This window comes from Mytilus trossulus, chromosome 11 (assembly GCF_036588685.1).
Source record: "Mytilus trossulus isolate FHL-02 chromosome 11, PNRI_Mtr1.1.1.hap1, whole genome shotgun sequence".
NCBI lineage: Eukaryota > Metazoa > Mollusca > Bivalvia > Mytilida > Mytilidae > Mytilus > Mytilus trossulus.
In genome coordinates, this window is record NC_086383.1 from 21,435,518 (window position 1) to 21,457,573 (window position 22,056).

At 31.9% G+C, this 22,056-nt stretch overlaps 1 protein-coding gene across 1 annotated transcript; it reads left to right on the forward strand.

Annotated features, from left to right (window-relative positions):
• The first annotated feature begins 9,293 nt into the window (after window positions 1–9,293).
• Window positions 9,294–20,770, forward strand: LOC134689843 (ankyrin repeat domain-containing protein 17-like). The gene is made up of 6 exons (XM_063549811.1): window positions 9,294–9,396; window positions 13,846–14,105; window positions 14,703–14,926; window positions 16,286–16,472; window positions 17,648–18,039; window positions 18,623–20,770. The coding sequence occupies exons 2-6, from the start codon at window positions 13,889–13,891 to the stop codon at window positions 20,768–20,770; spliced, it is 3,168 nt and encodes a 1,055-aa protein (XP_063405881.1). The 5' UTR covers window positions 9,294–9,396; window positions 13,846–13,888.
• Window positions 20,771–22,056: the final 1,286 nt, after the last annotated feature.

A 22,056-nucleotide genomic window follows, 5' to 3' on the forward strand; every position in this document is an offset into this window, starting at 1 on the left:
AGTTGTTATCTGTTACAGACGTAAATTTGTTATTGAGAATAAGGTACTATATTTTAAATCTTTGAAAAAATCCCCGTGAAGATTTTTTATAATTGCTTCTTATAAGTGAAATTACAATCAACACTAACAGATCCCACCGTTTACAATATTAGCGGGAGTTTGACGTTGCAAAGCATACGTAACCAAGCAGAGTAGTCAATGACATCATTATCGTCCAATGAAAAATAAGCATGAAAAAGTACGGGAAAGATGATTATGAAACTATTCACCGGGGCAATAGTCTTTGAAACTATTGACTGGCAAATGGTTCTGTAAAAAGAAATAGCACAACTATTTCATTACTTTTGATATAGAAAAAACACAATGAAGTATGATAACTTGTGATATCGACCGTAAAATGTACAAAGGGATTATTTTAATTTCCACTCTTGCAACATTGTTTAATAGCTTCTTTGTGAACAGCAACACATTGTCAAGGAAATCGTGACAGAAAATGAATTACTAGAATATCGCATTGACTTGGAAATAGTAGCACAACATCGCACATGCTGATAGTTATCAGAAGTACCAGGATTATAATTTTATATGCGATATCAGATACAATCCTAAAAAACAAATTTACGTTACAGGCATAATCACTAGCTGACTTCTTTTAGATGTCATAAATGAAGTAAGTTGCAGGCTGGATCCTTAGTCGAGGACAAAATTATGGTTATTATTTTACGTAGCATGGCAACTTCTACGTCAGGTGGTTTCTGATGTAAAGGAGTCTCATTGATACCAAATGTTATCAATTTTATATTGGTACAAAAAACGTACTTGGTCTTTCATTTCAGGAAATAGTCATTTGAATATTGCATTAAATAAAAACGCAACGCAAGTGTCAACAAGGTTAAATAATTTTACATATTTTGGAGCAATGAATGCTAATGATGGGAAAATAAAGCAATTTGTACCTTATGGTGATTGTATGCATACTAATGATACCGATCCTGATAAATGGTGGATGGTAGATTTTGGAAATATGTATACTATAGAAAGTGTTAGCATCTTTGGAAGAAAATTTTGCTGCTGTGAGTTTATTTTTATATGATACCCTTTTATTCGTGCTCAAAATTATTACCATATATGTTTCAATTGTGCTATTCACAATTTTCTGTGATTTTCTCGTTGAGTAGCGTCCGCAAATGCTGTTTATTCTCGGATTTAACTATATTGAGTTGCGAAGCGGACGCCACTTGTAAATCGAGAGGGACTTGCCCTCCTACATCACTTTTACTCACTATAGTGTAGCAGATTCACAAACCTCGATGTCACATCCAAATCTAACATATTTATTCAAATCATTATTTGAAAGCAATTTTCACCATTTTTTCATTATTTCTTTAATTTAATTTTTCTTTTTGATTTTTTTTCAAACTTTATAATTGTTTTGTTCCAATTTTCAGTAAAACAAAAACAAAAAATATGTATTCCTTTTGACCTTTTGGCAAGCAACGTGTCTGATTACGCAATTTTTAACACTTATTCTTGTAAAGTGTTTAATGCATACTCAGGACGAGTTAGTGAGATAAAATGTAAATCTCACACCATATCGATAACTAATTTTTAGGAAAGGTAATAATTCATTGTCTATCCATTAAACATTGCCAATTAAATAACAAATTGAATAAAACTAAGTCGTTAAGCGGGAATATGTTGTCAATCTTATAACACCGTTACAAATGGTCAAGAAGGGATGCGATACATTGTCAATCAGTAACAACAATTGATCCTTTAAAAAAGTACTAACTATAGGTTAGGAATCAATTTTAAAATTAAACTACGAAGCTAACAACTGAGATGTAAGGTAAAGCATATATATTCCTATTACATGTATCATATATTACACAATTGTTTCCAGAATAAAATGGGAGGCTCCAATGAGCCTGTGTCGCTCATCTGATATTTTAGTTTCAATTGACTAAAGTTCTAACTATAGGTTAGGAATCAATATTAAAATTAAACTACGAAGCTAACAACTGAGATGTAAGGTAAAGCATATATATTCCTATTACATGTATCATATATTACACAATTGTTTCCAGCATAAAATGGGAGGCTCCAATGAGCCTGTGTCGCTCATCTGATATTTTAGTTTCAATTGATGCATGAAATGATAAAATCATAATACTTTTGCCTTAGTTTCAGAGAAATAAGCATAAAAAACGGATTTTACCCTATGTTTTATTTTCATCCATGTCGGCCATGTTGGATGGCAGGCGGGATCATCGAACTCATCTTCACAAAACTAGATACCCTAATGATAATTGTGGCCAAGTGTGGTTAATTTGTCTCAGTAGTTTTAGGGTATATGTTTGTAAAAAGTGTTAAAAGTTTACCTTAAAGGGCAAATACTCTAATGACAATTCTGGTAAGATTGATTTTTTTGTAGATCTTACTTTACAGAACATTACATTGATGAATACAGTTTATCTGGGTCTTTAGTGATATTCAAGATATCAATCAAAAACTGCAAAATTTCATTACAATTATGAATTCAGTGGCAACAACCCAAAAACATGTTGTCTGATTCGTGAAGGCAGGTATATCTAAACCTTATGACAAATCAAACCCCATGCCAGATTTACCCTAAATGGGTTAGTTTCAGAGACATTAGCCAAAAACTGCATTTTATCCAAATGTTCTATCTTTAGCCAAAGCGGCAATGTTGGTTTGCAGGCGGGGTCGTCGGACACATTTTTTAAACTAGATAACCCGATCATGATTGTGGCCACGTTTGGTTAAATTTAGCCTGGTAGTTTCAGAGAAGAAGATCTTATGTAAAAGTTAACGGAGGACGACGTTGGACGACGGAGGCCTCACTTGGTCTCTCAGGCCAGGTGAGATAAAGTAATGTTTTAAGTATATATTTCAGTAGAACGACACAGTGACTTTGAAATACGGATACATAATACTTCTGATTGGAGTAGTCAGTTTAGTCTTTGTTATAAGCAAATTGGACAGGCACCAACTGAATTGTATGTTAACTGTACTGACCACCTATCAGGAAAATATTTGACAGTATATAAGAAAGATGATTATCGCCATTATCCTTTGACATTATGTGAGGTAGAGGTCTATGGAACTGAAATTACTGGAACTACAGTTAATACATATATATCAAGGCCAACAACTCTTGATATTCAAAGTGGAGATCACATACCACATGAATCAAGGCCGACAACTCTTAAAACTACTATTGCAGATTACATCACACATGACAGCAATTTCAGTTCAAGCACCAGGCTGAAGTATGATATACAAACAACAGGTACTTTAGGCAATGTACCAACTTTTCTTTGTATGATTAATAATCGGTTTCTTAACAATCTTGTAATAGAGATTATCTGTCCAAAACTTAAATCTTATAGCTATAAAATTAAGAATCCAATAAAAAAAAACTTTGACCTAAAAATGTTTACTTTTACAAATTGTAATTAGGACGGGGAGCTGTCTCATTGGCACTCATACTATCGTACTCATCGAATTAAATTATAAGCCTGGTGTCTTTTCGTGGCTATAACTTGTGTGTTTCTCTGTCCTGTATGTTCTCCCATTTATTTGTATTGTAGTCCTGTCATGTAGTGTTGTCATTTTAATGTTATATTTATCATTGCCATTAGGCGGAAGGTTTGGCTAGCTACAAAACCAGGTTCAACCAACCATTTTTCTTAAACTGTCCTGTTCCAAGTCAGGAAAGTGGACATTGCAGTATTAGTTAGTTTCTGTATTCTACTGTTGCCTTTATTTCTATACGACATGTTTTACTTTTACAAATTGTGATTACGAGTGGGATTTGTCTCATTGGCACTCATACGACATATGTTGTTATCTAACAACGGTAAAAATGCGACTCAAACAACAATCTAAATGCGACTCAAAATTACGGAAATGATACCTTTTTATTTGATTTTTTGATATTTTCAAATGTATAGATTATTTAAGGGGCATACATGATAGAAATGCCGTCGGTTTTTAATGTTTTTGGGTAGTTAATCGTGAATGACCATTATTATTCCCTCACCAAGAAGTGAGTTGAACCCGGTCTTTGCAAGGTGTGTTCGATTTCGATAGTAATTGACTATGATTGTCAATTTTTTATTGGCGAAATTTGGATGGTTTCTCCGGATTCCACCATTTTTCAAAGTTGTCTCCTTGATAAAGTTAACTTGTCGTGTTGAAAGTGTTGTTAATCATTATCATTCAGTCAAAATATGAACTGCAGCCAATGAATTTATGCATGCATTAGGAACATTTTAATAAAACTAAAAGCTAATTCGATCATGTTATTTTATGATTATGTAGTTATTTATTTAATGAAAGTACAACGTACTGATTTGTCTAAGCAGAAAGATAAATTAACCGTTTACAACAATAATTGAACGGTTTCAAGTCTATCATTTGTGGAGAAAAGTTCACAATAAGAATTAAAAACCAAAAGTGTAGAATACTTAAAATGTACATGTAAAATCCGTACAGTCTATGAAAATATATGATTTTATTGCCTATCCTTAATAAAGGCGAGGATCTCCTCAATTTTCTCCTGTTTCCTCAGTCTAAAGGATTATTTATTTTTCTACGCTGAATGAATATTAAATGTGATTTTATTTCGCAATATAGCCTTGAACTTAAACGGATCTGTTTTAATATAATAAGTTGGATTGATACATTCATATTTTTCTTCTTATAGAGAAAGTGAACACTTGTCTCTGCAAGTGCACAAACAGTAACAATAACCAACACGTATATAACATTTCAAAGGAAGAAAGACAGATCCTGTTAAGCGGAAAAATTAGAATGTTAGAAAAAGAACTGAGAATTGACCAATCAAAACTATCCAGGACGATAAGGAAGACATCGTGTGCAGCAGATGAACGAAGGTCCTCCCGAAATCTTGGGATCCTTGGCATAATTGTACTTATATCTGTCACGTGTTGCATTGTTTTGAGTGACTTACTTGACGTGATAAGATATTTGAGTACACCTAATTTTATTCGACAAAAGAACACAAACAGTTTATTGTAATGTGTGTTGTTATTCAAATCTGAAAAATAACTTTATTTGAGGAGAAGATCGATAAAGAAAAAGCAATGTCGTTTGTTAATTATATTTGATTATTTTCTTGGTATTGCGTGTTTTTATTAATTGATGCACATGAAGTTTAGTGATTGCAAATGTATACCTAGTTCTGTAAGATTATGCTTATCTTAGACATTTTTTAACAAAGCATTATTATATTATATTACAATTATCATAAGAAGTGAACGCTTTAGCAACATCAAGTTTTCGTGTGTTGCTTAATTACACATTTTACTGAAACAAGGACTATCAACTCGTGCTATAAAATTGTATTTGCTGTTTAAATTTGTATTAGAAGGTAAAAACCAATCGAACGTCTCAGATCTTCTTAAATCCGATAATTCATTGGATCTGTAAGTTTACAGATGATTAAGCATTCCATACTCTGTAATTCATACTGAGGATTGATTCACATAGCGGGAGATGCGTGCTTAGCGAGAATGATTACCCTGCCTATGTGTAGACTCTCACTCTTTTTGCTGTTCATGCAATTATCTAATGTTTTGTTTTTCTGACTTAGTTTGCTTATTCCTTACCTCTTTTTTTTTATATTCAAAAATTGGTAAACAACTGTTAATTTTAATCAGTTTGTTAACCTAACCTCTCCCCATACAAACACAAACTTAAGTAATATTTTGTTTTCATTTTTTAATATTTTTTAATGTTCACATATGATCTATTTTGTTGGTTTGGTTGCCTTTTTATTAAATGAAATTGATTAAACATCTAATCTATAAAAATTAAAAAAAAGATGGGGTATGATTGCCAATGAAATACCTGTCCACAAGAGTCCAAAATGACGCAGACATTAACAACTATAGGTCACAGTACGGCCTTCAACAATGAGTAAAGATTATACCGCATAGTCAGCTATAAAAGGCCCCGATATGACAATTTAAAACAAGCCAAACGTAGAAAACTTACGGCCTTATTTGTATGAGAAAAAAAATGAACGAAAAACAAATATGTAATACATAAAGAAACGACAACCACATGTCTATGAAGAAATAATATAAAAAAATGTGGTGCACACTAATAACTCGCGTAGCGGGTTATTTTAAAGTGTGCACTACATCTGTTTATGTTATTTCGAATAGACAGAAACAATATTACAGTCATTTCTTATAATTTAATTCTAAATTCCATTTTAAATCGGAGTAAACTACGAAAAAAAAGTTGACGACGTCTCGGTCTCAAAACAAATTTTTTGTCTATGAGCTGATTATCAAAATAACATCAACGAAACAAAAGACGTGTTACATCCAAGATTTAATTATTGTTCAACAATTGGGATATTCATTTTAAAATCTGAGAAAGGAATGTATGAGAAAACTAAGGGATTTAAGATATAAAAATGTTGTAAAATTAAAGGGCGACATATTTTAATCGTTGACTAATTATATGATCATTCTCCTTACTGGGGGTAAAGTGAGAGACGATTGATACCAAGGAGGCATTCTTCAGTACTCGAAAGCTGAAAGAAACTGACAACACAAGGGCAAAAATGGAAAGACGATGAAACGCCCAAAAATGTTAACAAAGCACTACAACGACAGTTAACGACTGGGAAAAAAACTAATCTCACCACAAACTTATGGGATAAAGAGTGCTCTGGAATAAAAAAAGACATCAGTAGCGTTTCTAATTAATAGTGAAACTTTAATGTAGACTCTCAAGGCTAACATGAATATTGGACAAAAATAACAAATCTAGGTTCGTTATTTGTCGATATACGTGTGATCAATTTTGAGAAAATGAGTTTTGACTGATTTTGAGAATGTAGGGGAAAAATTGTGAAATAACAAATAATTTGAAATTGATTTGATATTGATTATATAGAATATAACTAACATAAACATGCCGTTGTCAATAGTTATTCAAGGTACAAGGATTATAATTTATTACGCCAAACGCGCGTTTCGTCTGCATAAGACTAATCAGTGACTTTCAGATCAAAATAGTTAAAAAGTTAAGTACAATGTTGAAGAGCATTTAGGATCACACATTCTTAAAAAGTTGTGACAAATACGCCTTAGGTAATATATTCCTCAGGATAAGAAAAACCTTAGTTTTTTCAAAAAATAAAAGTTTTTAACAGGAAATTTATAAAAATGACCACATAAATCGTATTAATGTCAACACAGAAGTGCTGACTACTGGGCTAGTGATACACTCGGGGACGAAACTTCCACCAGCTGTAGCATCGACCCAGTGGTGTAAATAGTTATCAAGGGTACCAGTATTATAATTTAGTACGCCAGATATTCCTGGGATAGGAAAATCCTTAGTTTTTCGAAAAATTATAAAGTTTTGTAACAGGAAATTAATAAATATGACTTTATAGACGTTACGCGCGATGTTCGTGCCTTTAAGTGTAACAGACGTTATCGCTAAAACAGGAAGTTTTTTTTTGGTTGAGACGCAACAAAAATACTTCTAGAACAAATGAAGTTAATGTACCTGTCTGGTTAGGGGATGGTTAGGAATCGCCCACCAGCAGTGGCTTGTCAGACTTATGACAGTTAACCTGTAAGTCGCTCGTTAAATATGTTGTTAGCTTTTATTTTGTCATTTGGTGGACTTTCCGGTTAGATTTGTTATTTGTTACTTGAAGACATGTTAGATAGTACGTAATTACACATATGTTTGCTGTTTTAGCAGTTGGAATTTATATGTTTCGGTATCAAATAAGCATAATAAACACACTTTAATCTTTCAAATCGTCAAACAAATATCTGGGTAGTCGTTATTCAACTGCTCGCTATTTTTGTTTTTATACTGATACGGTCCAGACATACGCGTATGGTCTAAAAAAAATAAATCATCTTTCAATGACAATAACTCCTTTCGGCTGCTTACAATTATGTTCACTCAGTTGTAAATTATGATTTGTTGAACATTATTTTTATATATTGTCGCTCGTTATCTGTATAATATTAAAAACGCAAAAATAAAACAGTTGAAAATAGAGGCTAAGTTGAATTTTAAATACATCTTATTTTGCTGAACACGTTTGCTTGTGAGCATGTCTATATGTCTGCATATAATAACGCATTATAGGACTAAGTTTACGATTTGTCAATTTTGACATATCATTGTGTATTAAATTTCGTTTAAGATTTTTTCTATGCACAGATTCTCTATTCTAAATTATTGTTTCCTAAATAATGAAAAATGGATAAAAAATCTTCATGAAGACCAACAGGTTCAAATAGGGGCAACATATACCGTAGGGACAGTCAAACTAGTACATCGAAATAAAACTGACAACGCCATGGCTAAACATTATAAAAAAGACAACCAGACAAATAATAGTCCACAATACACAACATAGAAAACTTAAGACTAAGCGAACACGAACCCCACCAAAAACTGGGGTTGATCTCACTGAGGTGCTCCAGTGGGTCATTTTACGGTTTCTGATGCTTGACGTATTTGTAGATGTTATATCCTAGTTCTGGTTAATTTTATTGGTGTACAATTCTGTCTATCTGTTCAAGCTTTTATAAAAAGAGCTAACAACTTAAACTAGTCATATTATGACATTTCAAGGACAATAATTTCAAAATGAATTGGCTGATTTTCTGAATGTTCTGTTTGGGAGATATCTATTTAACTTGACCTGCTAAACAATTATATTTTTGTCGGATTTACTCTAAATATTTTAGTTTTTGAGATATTAGCCTTAACTTTAGTTTAAACAATATTTATTTCAAAAAGTGCATGAAATATAATTATACAATATTTAATACAGGGATTCGGAACAAGAACAATTATTTAAATCCGTCTCCCTTTAAAATTTACTATTCAATGACACCCCAGATGTACGTCGTCCAATATCTCTGTATTCCGTACTAGAAAAAGTATGATCTGCTGGTCATTTTTACCTATGTTTTTTTTTATGTTCAGTAACAGCGTAGATGGTTAGTAATGGATATATAATATAAAATTATATCTTAACCGTATGAACATGCTACGTACCTTATTATATATAGGTTTACGACAAATAACAAGCAGACGGACATACGACGACGGACGCTAAGTAATGACAACAGTTTGTGGAAAATTGTATTACTAATATTATCATAATATGTAAAAAGTATTAAAAATACTACGAAGTCCATTTGCAAACAGACCAAATTTCTACTTAGAACACTAATTCAACTTGAGTTATCTACCTTTATTAAAGAAACGAAAGTAGGAAGTAATCATCAGTTCTTGCTTATAATTCGATCAAAACCTATCTTAAACTGTGATTGGATACCAGAAAAGTAGGTTAGTACAGTATATTGTATTCTTAACAAAAAAAGTAACTTGAAATGAAAAGACAATTTACAATCTACAAGTAAGTAGATCAGTCATAAACAGTTTATTATGTAGTCTATCTATATTAATACTGCACTCGATCTATTTGAGCAGTCAAAATGCGTTGACCGTATATTTCTATGTCATATACAGTCACTGACCTGATATCACTTTTCCTCATGAATATTTAAATAGAAATTGCCGTAATCATATTAAATTATTCATACGACTTACTCAACCTGTTCTCGTTTCCAATGTATACAACGACTCAAACTTATTTCTTTTGAAATTTTTAGAGGAGAAAAAACCAACATACTTCACTTGTTTATAAATAGTTTTGGTTTGTTAACTATAAATCATAATGTTTTATGCTTGTTGTTGATATTTTAGTACTTTCTCAAACAAATTTGTTCACCATCGATTGCGGATTTCAACAGGTAATGAACATTTCATTGTGTTGTATATTTATTTTATGATATGAGGCCTTTTTATAAAAAGGGGGAAGTTTCCTAATATTAACATGATCATGATTAAAATCAAATAATAACATTAACACATTAAACAACAATTAAACATATTTTTAAGATTGCAGTTTAAAGACAATAATAGTGCAATTCGGACCGAAACGGGTAAAAAGCTCGACAGGACCTCGAATTTCCCCGTTTCTAAGCCTCATCCATATATCGTTGATATGTCAAATCAATGTACTATTATTGTCTACTAGTATATAGTATATATAAGTTTATGCATGTCTTTAAGGAAATCATACTTTTACATCTGGACTTTTGTTTTGCATGAGTTTAATTATTTCGACGTTTTATATATATACTCTGTATTATCAAATCATTACTCAGGGGAGGGGGAATACAAGAGAAATTAAAGTTATAGTTTTATATACTGATGTTTCTTTAAGTATATTTGTGCTATTTAATTTAAGGTTACAAGAGCGCAATTATTTGTTTACATTTTACCGGCAAGTTTGTTACTCAGAATAGAATCCGATACAGCTTCTGATTGGATGATACAGGATTGGAATTACTTTTAATCGAAAGCTTATCCAATTAGGTGTTAAAGCTGCAGAAAATCATATTCACATTTTACGAAGTATAGAAAATTCTTCCATTTCTTCACGTCGGAGCCATTAAAAATATGCCTTTTTCATTAAGCGAAAAAAATAGACGATCTTTTTCAACTGCATTTTAAGTCAATTTGAGCCATGCCCCTATATATATTTTGGTTGTAATGAAACACTGGCATTTCTAGTAACAGGAACTGCTACCCGTTTTTCCCTAGTTTGTGTAGTCTTCGAGAAAATAAAATACGGAACCCCAGTGATGCCCTATGGAAAATGCATTACGAATAATTGCGCTCCTTAAAGTGGCAGAGTCTCTGAGGTCTGAGTTCATACAGTCTTCTGTGTTTTAAATATTTTCCAATAAAAAAGCTACATTTATTGAGAATTTATTATGTGGATACTTTTTTTTTATTATAAAAAATCATGAAAAAAGCTGATAAAATAGTTGTATATCATATGCATCCTAAACAAAATTGCATATCGATTTTTTTTTAATCGTCTACAATATGGATATTTAAAAAATTTAGAAAGAAGATTTTTGAGACTCATATCAGAGGAAGAAAGTAGAATAAAATTGGTTAAAAATTTACTATAAAGGGCAATAAATCCTAAAGGGGTCAACTGACCATTTCGGTCGTGTTGACTTATTTGTAAATCTTATTTTGCTTAACACTATTGCTGTTTACAGTTTATCTCTGTCTATAATATTATTCAAGATAATAACCAAAAACAGCAAAATTTCCTTAAAATTACCAGTTCAGGGGCAGCAACCCCACAACGGGTTATTCGATTCATCTGAAATTTTCAGGCAGATAGATATTGACCTGATAAACAATTAAACCCCATGGCAGATTTGCTCTAAATTTGATTTGGTTTTTGAGTTATAAGCCCATAACTGTATTTTACCCCTATGTTCTATTTTTAGCCATGGCGGCCATCTTGGTTGACCGGGTCACCGGACACAATTTTTAAACAAGATACCCCAATGATGATTGTGGCCTAGTTTGGTTTAATTTAGCCAAGTAGTTTTAGAGGAGAAGATTTTTGTAAAAGTTCACGACGACGACAGACGCCGGACGCAAAGTGATGGGAAAAGCTTACTTGGCCCTTCGGGCCAGGTGAGCTAAAAAAGCAGAAGAACACCATTGGATCTTTAATACAGCGAGTAAATCCCGAACCCGGAGGGGGGCATTAACTTTCATGTTTGCCTAAATGTGTACTAGTTCAGTTAAAATGGAGGTCACACTAAGCTCTAAAACAAATAAATTAACTAAATTTAAAAAAAAAAAAAATGGGACAGGCGCTTTATGCATCGTGGTTAAATATTCTCAACAGATCTTAACCCTCCCTCTCCACCTCTAGTCAATGAAGGCTAAACAAACACACGACATTAGGCACAGTTACACTCAGCTTTAAAGACATCTCAGTCAGATTCTAGAAAAGACAATATAATAAACTATTTACCACGAAGAGAAATCCGTAGTTGATCCAATACGTATGTTAGTTGTATTTATAAAGTATCTTTCTTATAGTATTAAGCACTTGACATTCTTTTACAACGTGTACTATGTCTTCATATTTGGATTTTTGATATAAAACAACTGACATGCTGGTTTTGTTAGTAAAAACTGTAAACTAGCGTTACTTTGATTGTAAAATTATTCTTGCAATTGTTCTGGTATTCAAATCTTTTAAATTCCATTTTTCCTGGTTTCAAATTTTTAAGGCAGTCTTTTATGGTTTTATTGATGACATCAGATTCTGCAAGGCTTCATAGACCCAGTAACGATCATTTTGATAAAATAGACGCAACAAAAATCAGTAGTAAAAGTCAAAGCCACATACTTCAGTAAGATGCTGACCTGGTGAAAATGACTTTACGTCTCTTTGCAACTCTGTAGCGACGTCTTTTTGCTATTTTGGATCTTTGCGAACCAATCCATTTAATCAGTTCTTTCCTATGCCCGATTTAAACACTTGTGGACTCGTGTGGGGAGTGACCCTTTTTTTCTTTAGAAAACATGCCATTCCCCCGGTGTGTGTTTTATCTATTTTTGTTTACCTTGGTAAACTTTTGTTACTTCTAATTTGATCTTAAACATTGTAGAAAACAAGAGAATATAAAACAGATTTCATGTAGTGTATAACAATAACCTTCAAAATCTGTCAAATAATAAAATGATATAGTCGTAATAGTTAAGATCCCGATGTGATTTTTTGAACAAACATTTCCATACAGTCATGCTATTGGTTACCTAGTCACCTCAAATGTGTAAGAAAAAAAATACGAATGGATATGTCTTTGTCTGTAACCTCTAGCTAGCTTTTTTTGCTGTTTTAAGGTCTTGGATTACCAGAACAATTGCCTGGTCCGATTATTAACAAGTTGCGCCCTATTCCTGATTCGGACGTTTTACTGAGTGTTGATGCATGTGGCTAGTAACAAATCAGGTCTTATTCTATTTGCAATACATGCATATCACACTGATTGTTTTAACCTTGGTGTGAATCATTTGAAAATATTTCTGTGACTTATTTTTGTATATCGGTAAACTACTGTTATTTCCTATTTGATCTTAACAAACGATGTCATTTTCCAACATGAAACCTCGAAAGCCGTAAATTAAAGATTTATTAAATACGTTTTTCTTGTAGAACTATCGACTTAAAAGAAAACTGAGGAGTTAAATAACGTTTTTGATCATTGAACTAATATTTTGATTTTAGATATTTTCTCGTTTCACGACTTTTCTCTTTTGATTTAATGTCATCAAAACACCAAAATTTATAGAAAACTTGATTGATGGTCAATATATTCTTTATACGAAAATAGGTCGAAAAAAAATTCCCATAAATTTGACAGTTGTGGGTAATAAGTCCTACATTTCATTGCAGTAAAACATTTTCTGTGTCATAATCATATGTCTTGGGTATTTCAGAGCACCATATTTTTTATCTGCGGTATCTTTAGAATATTTTAGAAGCTTGAGTTTCAAGGTAACCAAATCTTGAACACAGGTTAAATAAGGGGAGAAATTTGATAGCTTAACTTTCAGTAATGGTTATTCTCTTATATGCAATGAAATGTTATGTGACATTTTTTCTATAGTACTGGACAGGATAAAACTTTACTTAGGCCAATAATTTCTTTATTTGAAACAAAGATGAATTCTGCACATTTTTTTCAAATGTTTAAATTTAACAAAGACTAATAGGGGACCAACATTGGTGGTATTACTCTAAAAGAGAAGAAAACAGCCGAAGGCCACCAATGGTTCGAGGTTATTATTTTGTGTAATAAAATCACTGATTGCTATGTTTTTAATTTTTTCTTGTTCTTTTAGGTATTTTGTGTACCTCAATCTAGTATTGCTGTTCTGTTTTAAGATGGCAACATTCCTGTCACAAGAAGATATAAATTTTCTACGATTAGCTGGTTTGTTGATAAGAGTCGCACCACGTGCTGTAAGACGAAAGTTTGACTTTGAATTCCATCCAGAACAGCTACAACAATTTTTGAGAGAAAAACGAGGCAAGATAGATGACCTAAGACGTAACAAGAGAGTAATTACATTGGCACAGTATGATTTATTATATCCTAGAGGTAAACGTCTTTATCATTTCAGACTAAGTTGTATATCAGGAAAATCTGCCAAAACATGTATTATGAAAATATATATGTTACCTTATAAGTATAATAAAATGATTCAATTAAGAAACATATTTTAATATACCTGTGTAACCATATTTTCATTGGACATACTTACACTACTTTATGTATAAGGAATCAATGTTATTATTTGAAACAACATTTTTCTTTGTTTGCGTCAGTTTTCATTAAAACCTTAACCGTAGACTTAATTGTAGACATATGGTATTTAGAACTTTTATGATCGGCATAATTATACCTCAGAATAAAATGTGATACGACCTGACCATTTTGTTTTGTAGCATGTTTGAATACCAGCAACGTCTTTTCGTCATTTTGAAAATAATTCCTTAACCTCGTATATGAAACGATAACGGAATATTTGACGGGTTTGTGAATGGTCTGACGCAAGGTTTTATTTCTAGTCCCATTCAAAATTGATGACAGCTTTTAATAAAAATAGAATCTTCATTTCCCACCATTCACCCCTATTGACCACATTGCTGAATATATACATAGTTTGTTGTGATGTTTATTTGTTCTTTTCATTAGGCTCTACAGGAGTATTATCAGACATGTTTGATGTATCATTAATGGCATGTTTACTCAGACATTTCACAGATCTAGACATCCAAGAAAGTCTTCCAGTGAAAATAAACCATTCTGTTGCTGCAGATATTTCCAGGATAAAATTTTACAGAAACTCCATTGTTCATTCTGACAGCGGTAAAGTCGACGAAGACAAGTTCTTGGAGATTTGGAACTGTGTGACTGAGGTAATTTCTCCAATAACTAAATGTAAATAGTAAAAAAATGTAACATTTTACCATCTCGATGGCTGATGACATTGAAGAGTCTTTAAAATATACATGTTATTAATATATGTAGGTTCTACCACTGCATCAAGTGTGATACTATATTTATCCACTCGAGAAGTAAAATGTTTAAAATTTAACTGTCTTTAGTGGATAAATATCGTATAACACTAGATTTGGTGGTGAAATTTGTTTCTCTAACAATTTTCAAATCACAAGCAGGCAAAATTTCTTTCTTTTCGATTGATCAGCAAAAAGATGTGCTCTTTCTACATGACGTCATCAGGCATGGTCGCCTTTTTTCATGCCGTCACGATAAAAAAAAATAGAAGAATGTAAGAACATTTGACGTCATATCGGATTTTAACCAATGAAGAACTGAGATGAAACGAACCACACGTTGATTATTTTTTTTCAATGGGTGCAGACAGGGATAAATTGACGGAGAATTAGAAAAAATATATTTATACACTTGAAAAAGTAAAAATGTGATAGACATACACCTTAAAGTTGTATAGTTGTTAAAAGAAAATAATCTTAATTTATACCTTTCAGTTTCACAGAGTAACTTCAACAAGTATGAAAATTTATGTTGTTCTGCATTGAAAGCTGTACAATTATTCTTTTTTTAATTTGATATATAAGATGATGTCAAAGACATGTGTGTGTTGGGATTAGATGTAGGTTAATTCATTTCAAGTGAAAAATAATTGATAACCTCTTGCTTTTGAAAATTATCTAAGGAGTTGTTTATTATCAAGGCAGTGCTTTTTGGTGAAAGTGAAGTTTCATTACTGTAAACCAACTTATTTTCGCGACTTTCGCGAGTAGAAAAATAACGCGAATATAAATCGTCGCGAATATGTCAATCTTTGATCTTTCCTAAATAAACTTCATCAAGTTTATCAGATAATCGCGAAATTAAATAGCCGCGAAGTGGTCAAGAAAGGATACAACGCGAAATAAAGTATCCGCGAAAATAAGTTGGTTTACAGTATTGAATTGATGGTTAACAACATGTATTTCTAAAATATCTCACAATTATAACGTACCGTACTGGTCTTTCATTGTAATTATCGTTCATTGAAGCGGTGTCTTTTTGTTGTGGTTATTTTTTTTGAGATTTCCTGTTCTGTAGCTTTTCAGTAGAACTTGAATATGATGTCTTTGTTGCTTTGTCGTCTACGGAAAGACAGGTGTTTTTTGTTATCGTTGGAGGATCATGTACCTAACAGTAATATTATTATTTACTCTTTATAATCTTGAATGTGTAACGTTGTATGTTTCATTGTTTACATAAAGTACTATTTTGTGTTACAGGCAATACTCAGGCTAGCACCAGAAATGAAGCAAGAGATTGATGCGTTGATAAGTTCATCGTTAACTAATGTCACTGATATCATAGATTGTATACGGCTTGAGAAACAGTTAAAAAAAACAAATCAGCATATGGTAACAATCAACAAGAAATTAGAGACGCTAGAAATAGAAAAAAATAATATAACAGGTATTTCTGATCTATATGGAAAATGTCCCTTTGTGGTCCCTAATTTCTAGCTTGGAAATCAAATTTCCATGGTTATCAACTATCTAAATACATATTTTTATTCCTGCATAACTTATCAATAATATTGATAGTGAAATTAAACACAAAGTTATTATTGTTTCTGAAATAATCGTTGGTGTTTTTTTTTACATCACAATTAAACAAATTGATAGTGTTAAGTAGGGGCATCATATATGTGCCATAGACGCGTTCCTTATATGTTTATTTTTTTTGGAAAAAGGGGTTGAGTTAAATAAATTGGGGAGAGGGGGGGGGGGGTAAACATCCTTTTTCTCAAAATTTAAGAAATTCAAAAGAAAAGGGGGATGTAAAAAATAATTCTGAAGTCATTTAATTTTTATAAAAGAAAAGAAAAATTGGGTTTCACAACGTATTTTGAAAGTTTGGTATATATAGTCTGAAAACTGATTTAATAAGTATTGCGCAACAGCAAGACATCTTTAATTGAAAATAAAGTCAAATCTTATATTAAATTTCGTGTTCTTTGACAACATTTATTCTGTGTGAGAAGCCTATCATGTGTAAAAAAATTAAATCAAATCCAGAACTGCATCATGCTTGAATATTGTGTTTATTTTTCCCCCAACTGTTCGAGGTTGGACATTTGCTGTCATATCCAGATGCGCTTGACAAAGTAGTTTTAGTATATTCTGCGTCTTTAGGACAAGGAAGAGTTTAGCTGATTATGAAGCTTTTATTTTAAAAGAGCATTGATTTTATTGAGAGAGGGTATAAGAAAGAAAGAACTGAAAGTATTTCTATACAAGATTTACGATTGACATCATATCTATTTTGGCAGTATTTCAGTTTCCCATAGCACTAGTGAAAATGTAACTAATTCATAAATCATATGTTGTGTGTTTCATTATGAAATGCTTTATCCATTTTTTGTTTTTGAACACCATACTTTTAGTGAGTTCTGAATTATGAAATATGTTTTTGAATAGGAGAAACTTACCACTTACCATGATTTGAGTTTGTTTCTGGGTTCTGGCAATTAAGTTATTTTGCATCTCCATTTTTGTCTCTTATACCTTGCTACGATTAATCTTTTATCATTCACTGAAACATGATTGAATACATATCTGTCTATCTAAAACTAATTTTGTTTACAGAAATACAACAACGAACTTTGAAAGAATGGAGAAATAATGGCAAAAAATACATTCCTACCTCAGCAACAATGTTTATACTAGAATCATTAAACAAAACGACGGGTGTTATTATTACTGGATCTCCAGGCTGTGGAAAATCTGCAGTCGCTCATCATGTAGCATTGGAATTAGAAAAGGAGAAATACGATATAATTCCTTGTGATGATCCTTCAGGAATCATTATGCATTTTACAAAAGATAAATTCCAAGTTTTTGTAATTGATGACGTTTGTGGTAAATTCTCTCTTAATCAACAAAAAGCAGAAGCATGGGAGCAAAAAGATTGCAAATTAAGTATGCTAATTGAGTCTTGTAATCTGAATGACGACGATGACGAAAATGATAGCAAATCAGTGCATAAGTTTATCATTACGTGCAGGGAAAATATATATGTTCACGAGACATTCCCAAAACTTACTTGTTTTTCACTTGTACAATGCAGCTTTAGTACCGAATACAAAATTACTCCAGAAGAAAGGAGGACTATTGCAATGTCGTATGTACCTGAGAATATAGTGAACGACATAGAAAATATTTGTCTGTACGATTTTTTCCCTCTTTTATGTTCTCTGTACTGTACAAACCTTAATCAAGATCATAGATTCTTTACCCATCCTGTTGAAATAATTGGAAATGAAATCATAAAAATGAAAAAACAATCTACATCATCTTTTCTCTGTATTTCTCTCCTTGTTCTTAGAAATAATAAATTTTGTATAGACGAATTAAGATCCGAGGATGTGCAACAGCTAGTTAATGCTATATGCTGGGAATGTAAAATCGAACCTGTATCCATTGTAACGATATTTAACAGTTTTGAGTGTCTTAAAGGTGTCTATATTACAGAATCAGATGACTTCTACACAGCAATCCACGACAAAATGTTTGACATCATAACAGCAGCTATTGCACCATTTATAATAAAATGTTTAATAGACCACGTTGATATTGCATTCCTGGCAAATCGTCACAACAGCATTATCGGCAACCTGCCTTAATGGTCACACTGAGGTTGCTCAACTGTTATTAGACAACAAAGCAGATATCAACAGTAGAGATACTTATGGACAAACTGCTTTACATTCAGCCTGCCAAAATGGACACACAGAAACTGTGAAAATATTGATGGAATTTGGCATGAATGTCAATCAGAAAAATAAAAATGGTAGAACACCACTGTATGTTGCCTGTAAACATGGTTGTTATGATACAGTGAAATACCTACTTGATTTAAACGACCAAGCATTAATAAGTCGTGTAGATACAACAATAAAAAACGACAAAGGATTTTCAGTTTTACATATAGCATGTTTCAAAGGACATTTAGAGGTAGTAAAGTTATTGATTGACGTTGGTATGAATCTTAATGATACAACAACAATCAATGTTACACCACTATACATGGCTTGTTATAATGGTCATTATGAAACAGTGAAATACTTACTTCATTTAAACGGCAAAACATCAAATAGTCGTGTTGATACTACCATTAAACAGAAAGATGGATTGTCAATTTTACATATAGCATGTTTCAAAGGACATTTAGAGGTAGTAAAGTTATTGATTGACGTTGGTATGAATCTTAATGATACAACAAATGCAGGTTCTACACCACTTCACATGGCTTGTCAGAATGGTCATTATGAAACAGTGAAATTCTTACTTGACTTAAATCGCCAAGTATTAAATAGTCGTGTCGATACTACCATTAAACAGAAAGATGGATTTTCAGTTTTACATAGAGCATGTTTCAAAGGACATTTAGAGGTAGTAAAGTTATTGATTGACGTTGGTATGAATCTTAATGACACAACAAATGCAGGATATACACCACTATACATGGCTTGTCAGAATGGTCATTATGAAACAGTGAAATACTTACTTGATTTAAACGGCCAAACATTAAATAGTCGTGTTGATACTTCCATAAAAGAGGAAGATGGATGGTCAGTTTTACATATAGCATGTTTCAAAGGACATTTAGAGGTAGTAAAGTTATTGATTGACGTTGGTATGAATCTTAATGATACAACAACAATCAATTTTACACCACTACACATGGCTTGTCAGAATGGTCATTATGAAACAGTGAAATACCTACTTGATTTAAACGGCAAAACATTAAATAGTCGTGTTGATACTACCATAAAAGAGACAGATGGATTTTCAGTTTTACACATAGCATGTTTCAAAGAACATTTAGAGGTAGTAAAGTTATTGATTGACGTTGGTATGAATCTTAATGATAGAACAAAAAACAATTCTACACCACTACACATGGCTTGTCAGAATGGTCATTATGAAACAGTGAAATACTTACTTGATTTAAACGACAAAACATTAAATAGTCGTGTTGATACTACCATTAAACTGAAAGATGGATGGTCAGTTTTACACATAGCATGTTTCGAAGGACATTTAGAGGTAGTAAAGTTATTGATTGACGTTGGTATGAATCTTAATGATACAACAACAATCAATTTTACACCACTACACATGGCTTGTCAGAATGGTCATTATGAAACAGTGAAATACCTACTTGATTTAAACGGCAAAACATTAAATAGTCGTGTTGATACTACCATAAAAGAGACAGATGGATTTTCAGTTTTACACATAGCATGTTTCGAAGGACATTTAGAGGTAGTAAAGTTATTGATTGACGTTGGTATGAATCTTAATGATACAACAACAATCAATTCTACACCACTACACATGGCTTGTCAGAATGGTCATTATGACATAGTGAAATTTTTTCTTGATTTAAACGGTCCAGAAATAAATAGTCGTGTCGATACTACCATAAAACACAAAGATGGATCGTCAGCATTACATCAAGCTTGTTTCAATGGACATGCTGAAATACTAAAGTTATTGATTGATATCGGTATGAATATTAATGAAAGAGACAATTATGGAAGAACAGCTGTTCACTTAGCTTGTTTGAAGGGACATGGTGACATTGTGAAGATTTTAAAGGATAATTGTGCCGAAGTAGAAACACTTGATAGTGACAGACGTACGCTATTAATGTGTGCTAAAGACAAAGGTTATTCCGATATTATGAAACTTTTGATAGAATAAATTGAACAACGTTACGAAGAGTAGGATAAAGAGCGTATAAACATTGTAAACACAACCAATTAAGCACTGTATAGGGTTATCAATTTATTGAGACTTTAACTGACTTTTTGTTTCTTTTTAGATTTTGTGATGTCTAACTTTAAATGATAATGATTTCTCAATACGTTCAATATACATATCTTATTAGTTAACAAGTAAGTCAATATTTGACAATTTATACAAGTAAATAAAAGGTAGCTTTGAATTGCATTTCAGTTTTATCCTTATTCAAAGTATTCATAACATAATAAATAGAAAATATAATTTGTAATTTGTTAGTGTTTTATACATGTAAGTTTGTTATCTTAAAAAGCTACAAAAAGCCGATGTATACACAACATAGGGATAATCATCCGGTGGTGTATGTAAAACTGTTTGTTTAAAGCTTTATAAGAGAAGGGACAGGATCTGGATGTTTCATTCCTTGTATGCAGATACTTTGTGAAATGGAGTGTCTTTTGTCATATGCCCATTGTCATTGATATATTTTTAGTTGTTCGGCGAATGCTTGAAAGCAATGACAGTTATTTGCTGTGTGTTAGAGGATAATTATATATGAGATATGGGTTCCTTGCAACGCATTCATGTTCGTCAGACAAGTTTTACGAACTAATTTCATAGAAAAAGTATTTAAGGTTAAAGTTACGTGGTTAGTTCCTTTCGCAAATACTATAAGCTGAATATCAACTATATGTGGTGTATAAAATGATTGTAAGGAATCATGTCGTCTGACAGATTCATCTGGCCTTTACTTCATTTTCATGGTCTTTGGCTAATATTTTTTTTTGTATATTGGTATTTTTTCCCCAAGTATTTTAAGCACTAACCATATTTAGTGTACGAAAAAAATTAAAGGGACATTAACCTTACATGACATTAAGAGTGTTACATAATTATATGTTTTTTTTTAATAATAAATGGATAATTATCCAACGCTCGAGGAAACTCATATCTCTTTGTAAATCAACAACCTTTTTATGGAGAAACAGAGACTACAATCTACAATGAATCCCAATAGCCCTATATTTAAAACATGTGTTTATATATGAAAAGGCATACATGACGTTTGGCAAAATTTGGAAATGAATGTGAAACTAATCAGAGATTGTACTTAGATCTCAACAGCTTTTTTATATCTTTTCAATCAAAGTCTTAATAAGAATATAAAAGAACATAGAATAAAAATTAAAGTTTAAATAAACTTTTAAATGTATAACAAATCAACAACAACATACTGAATTACAAAC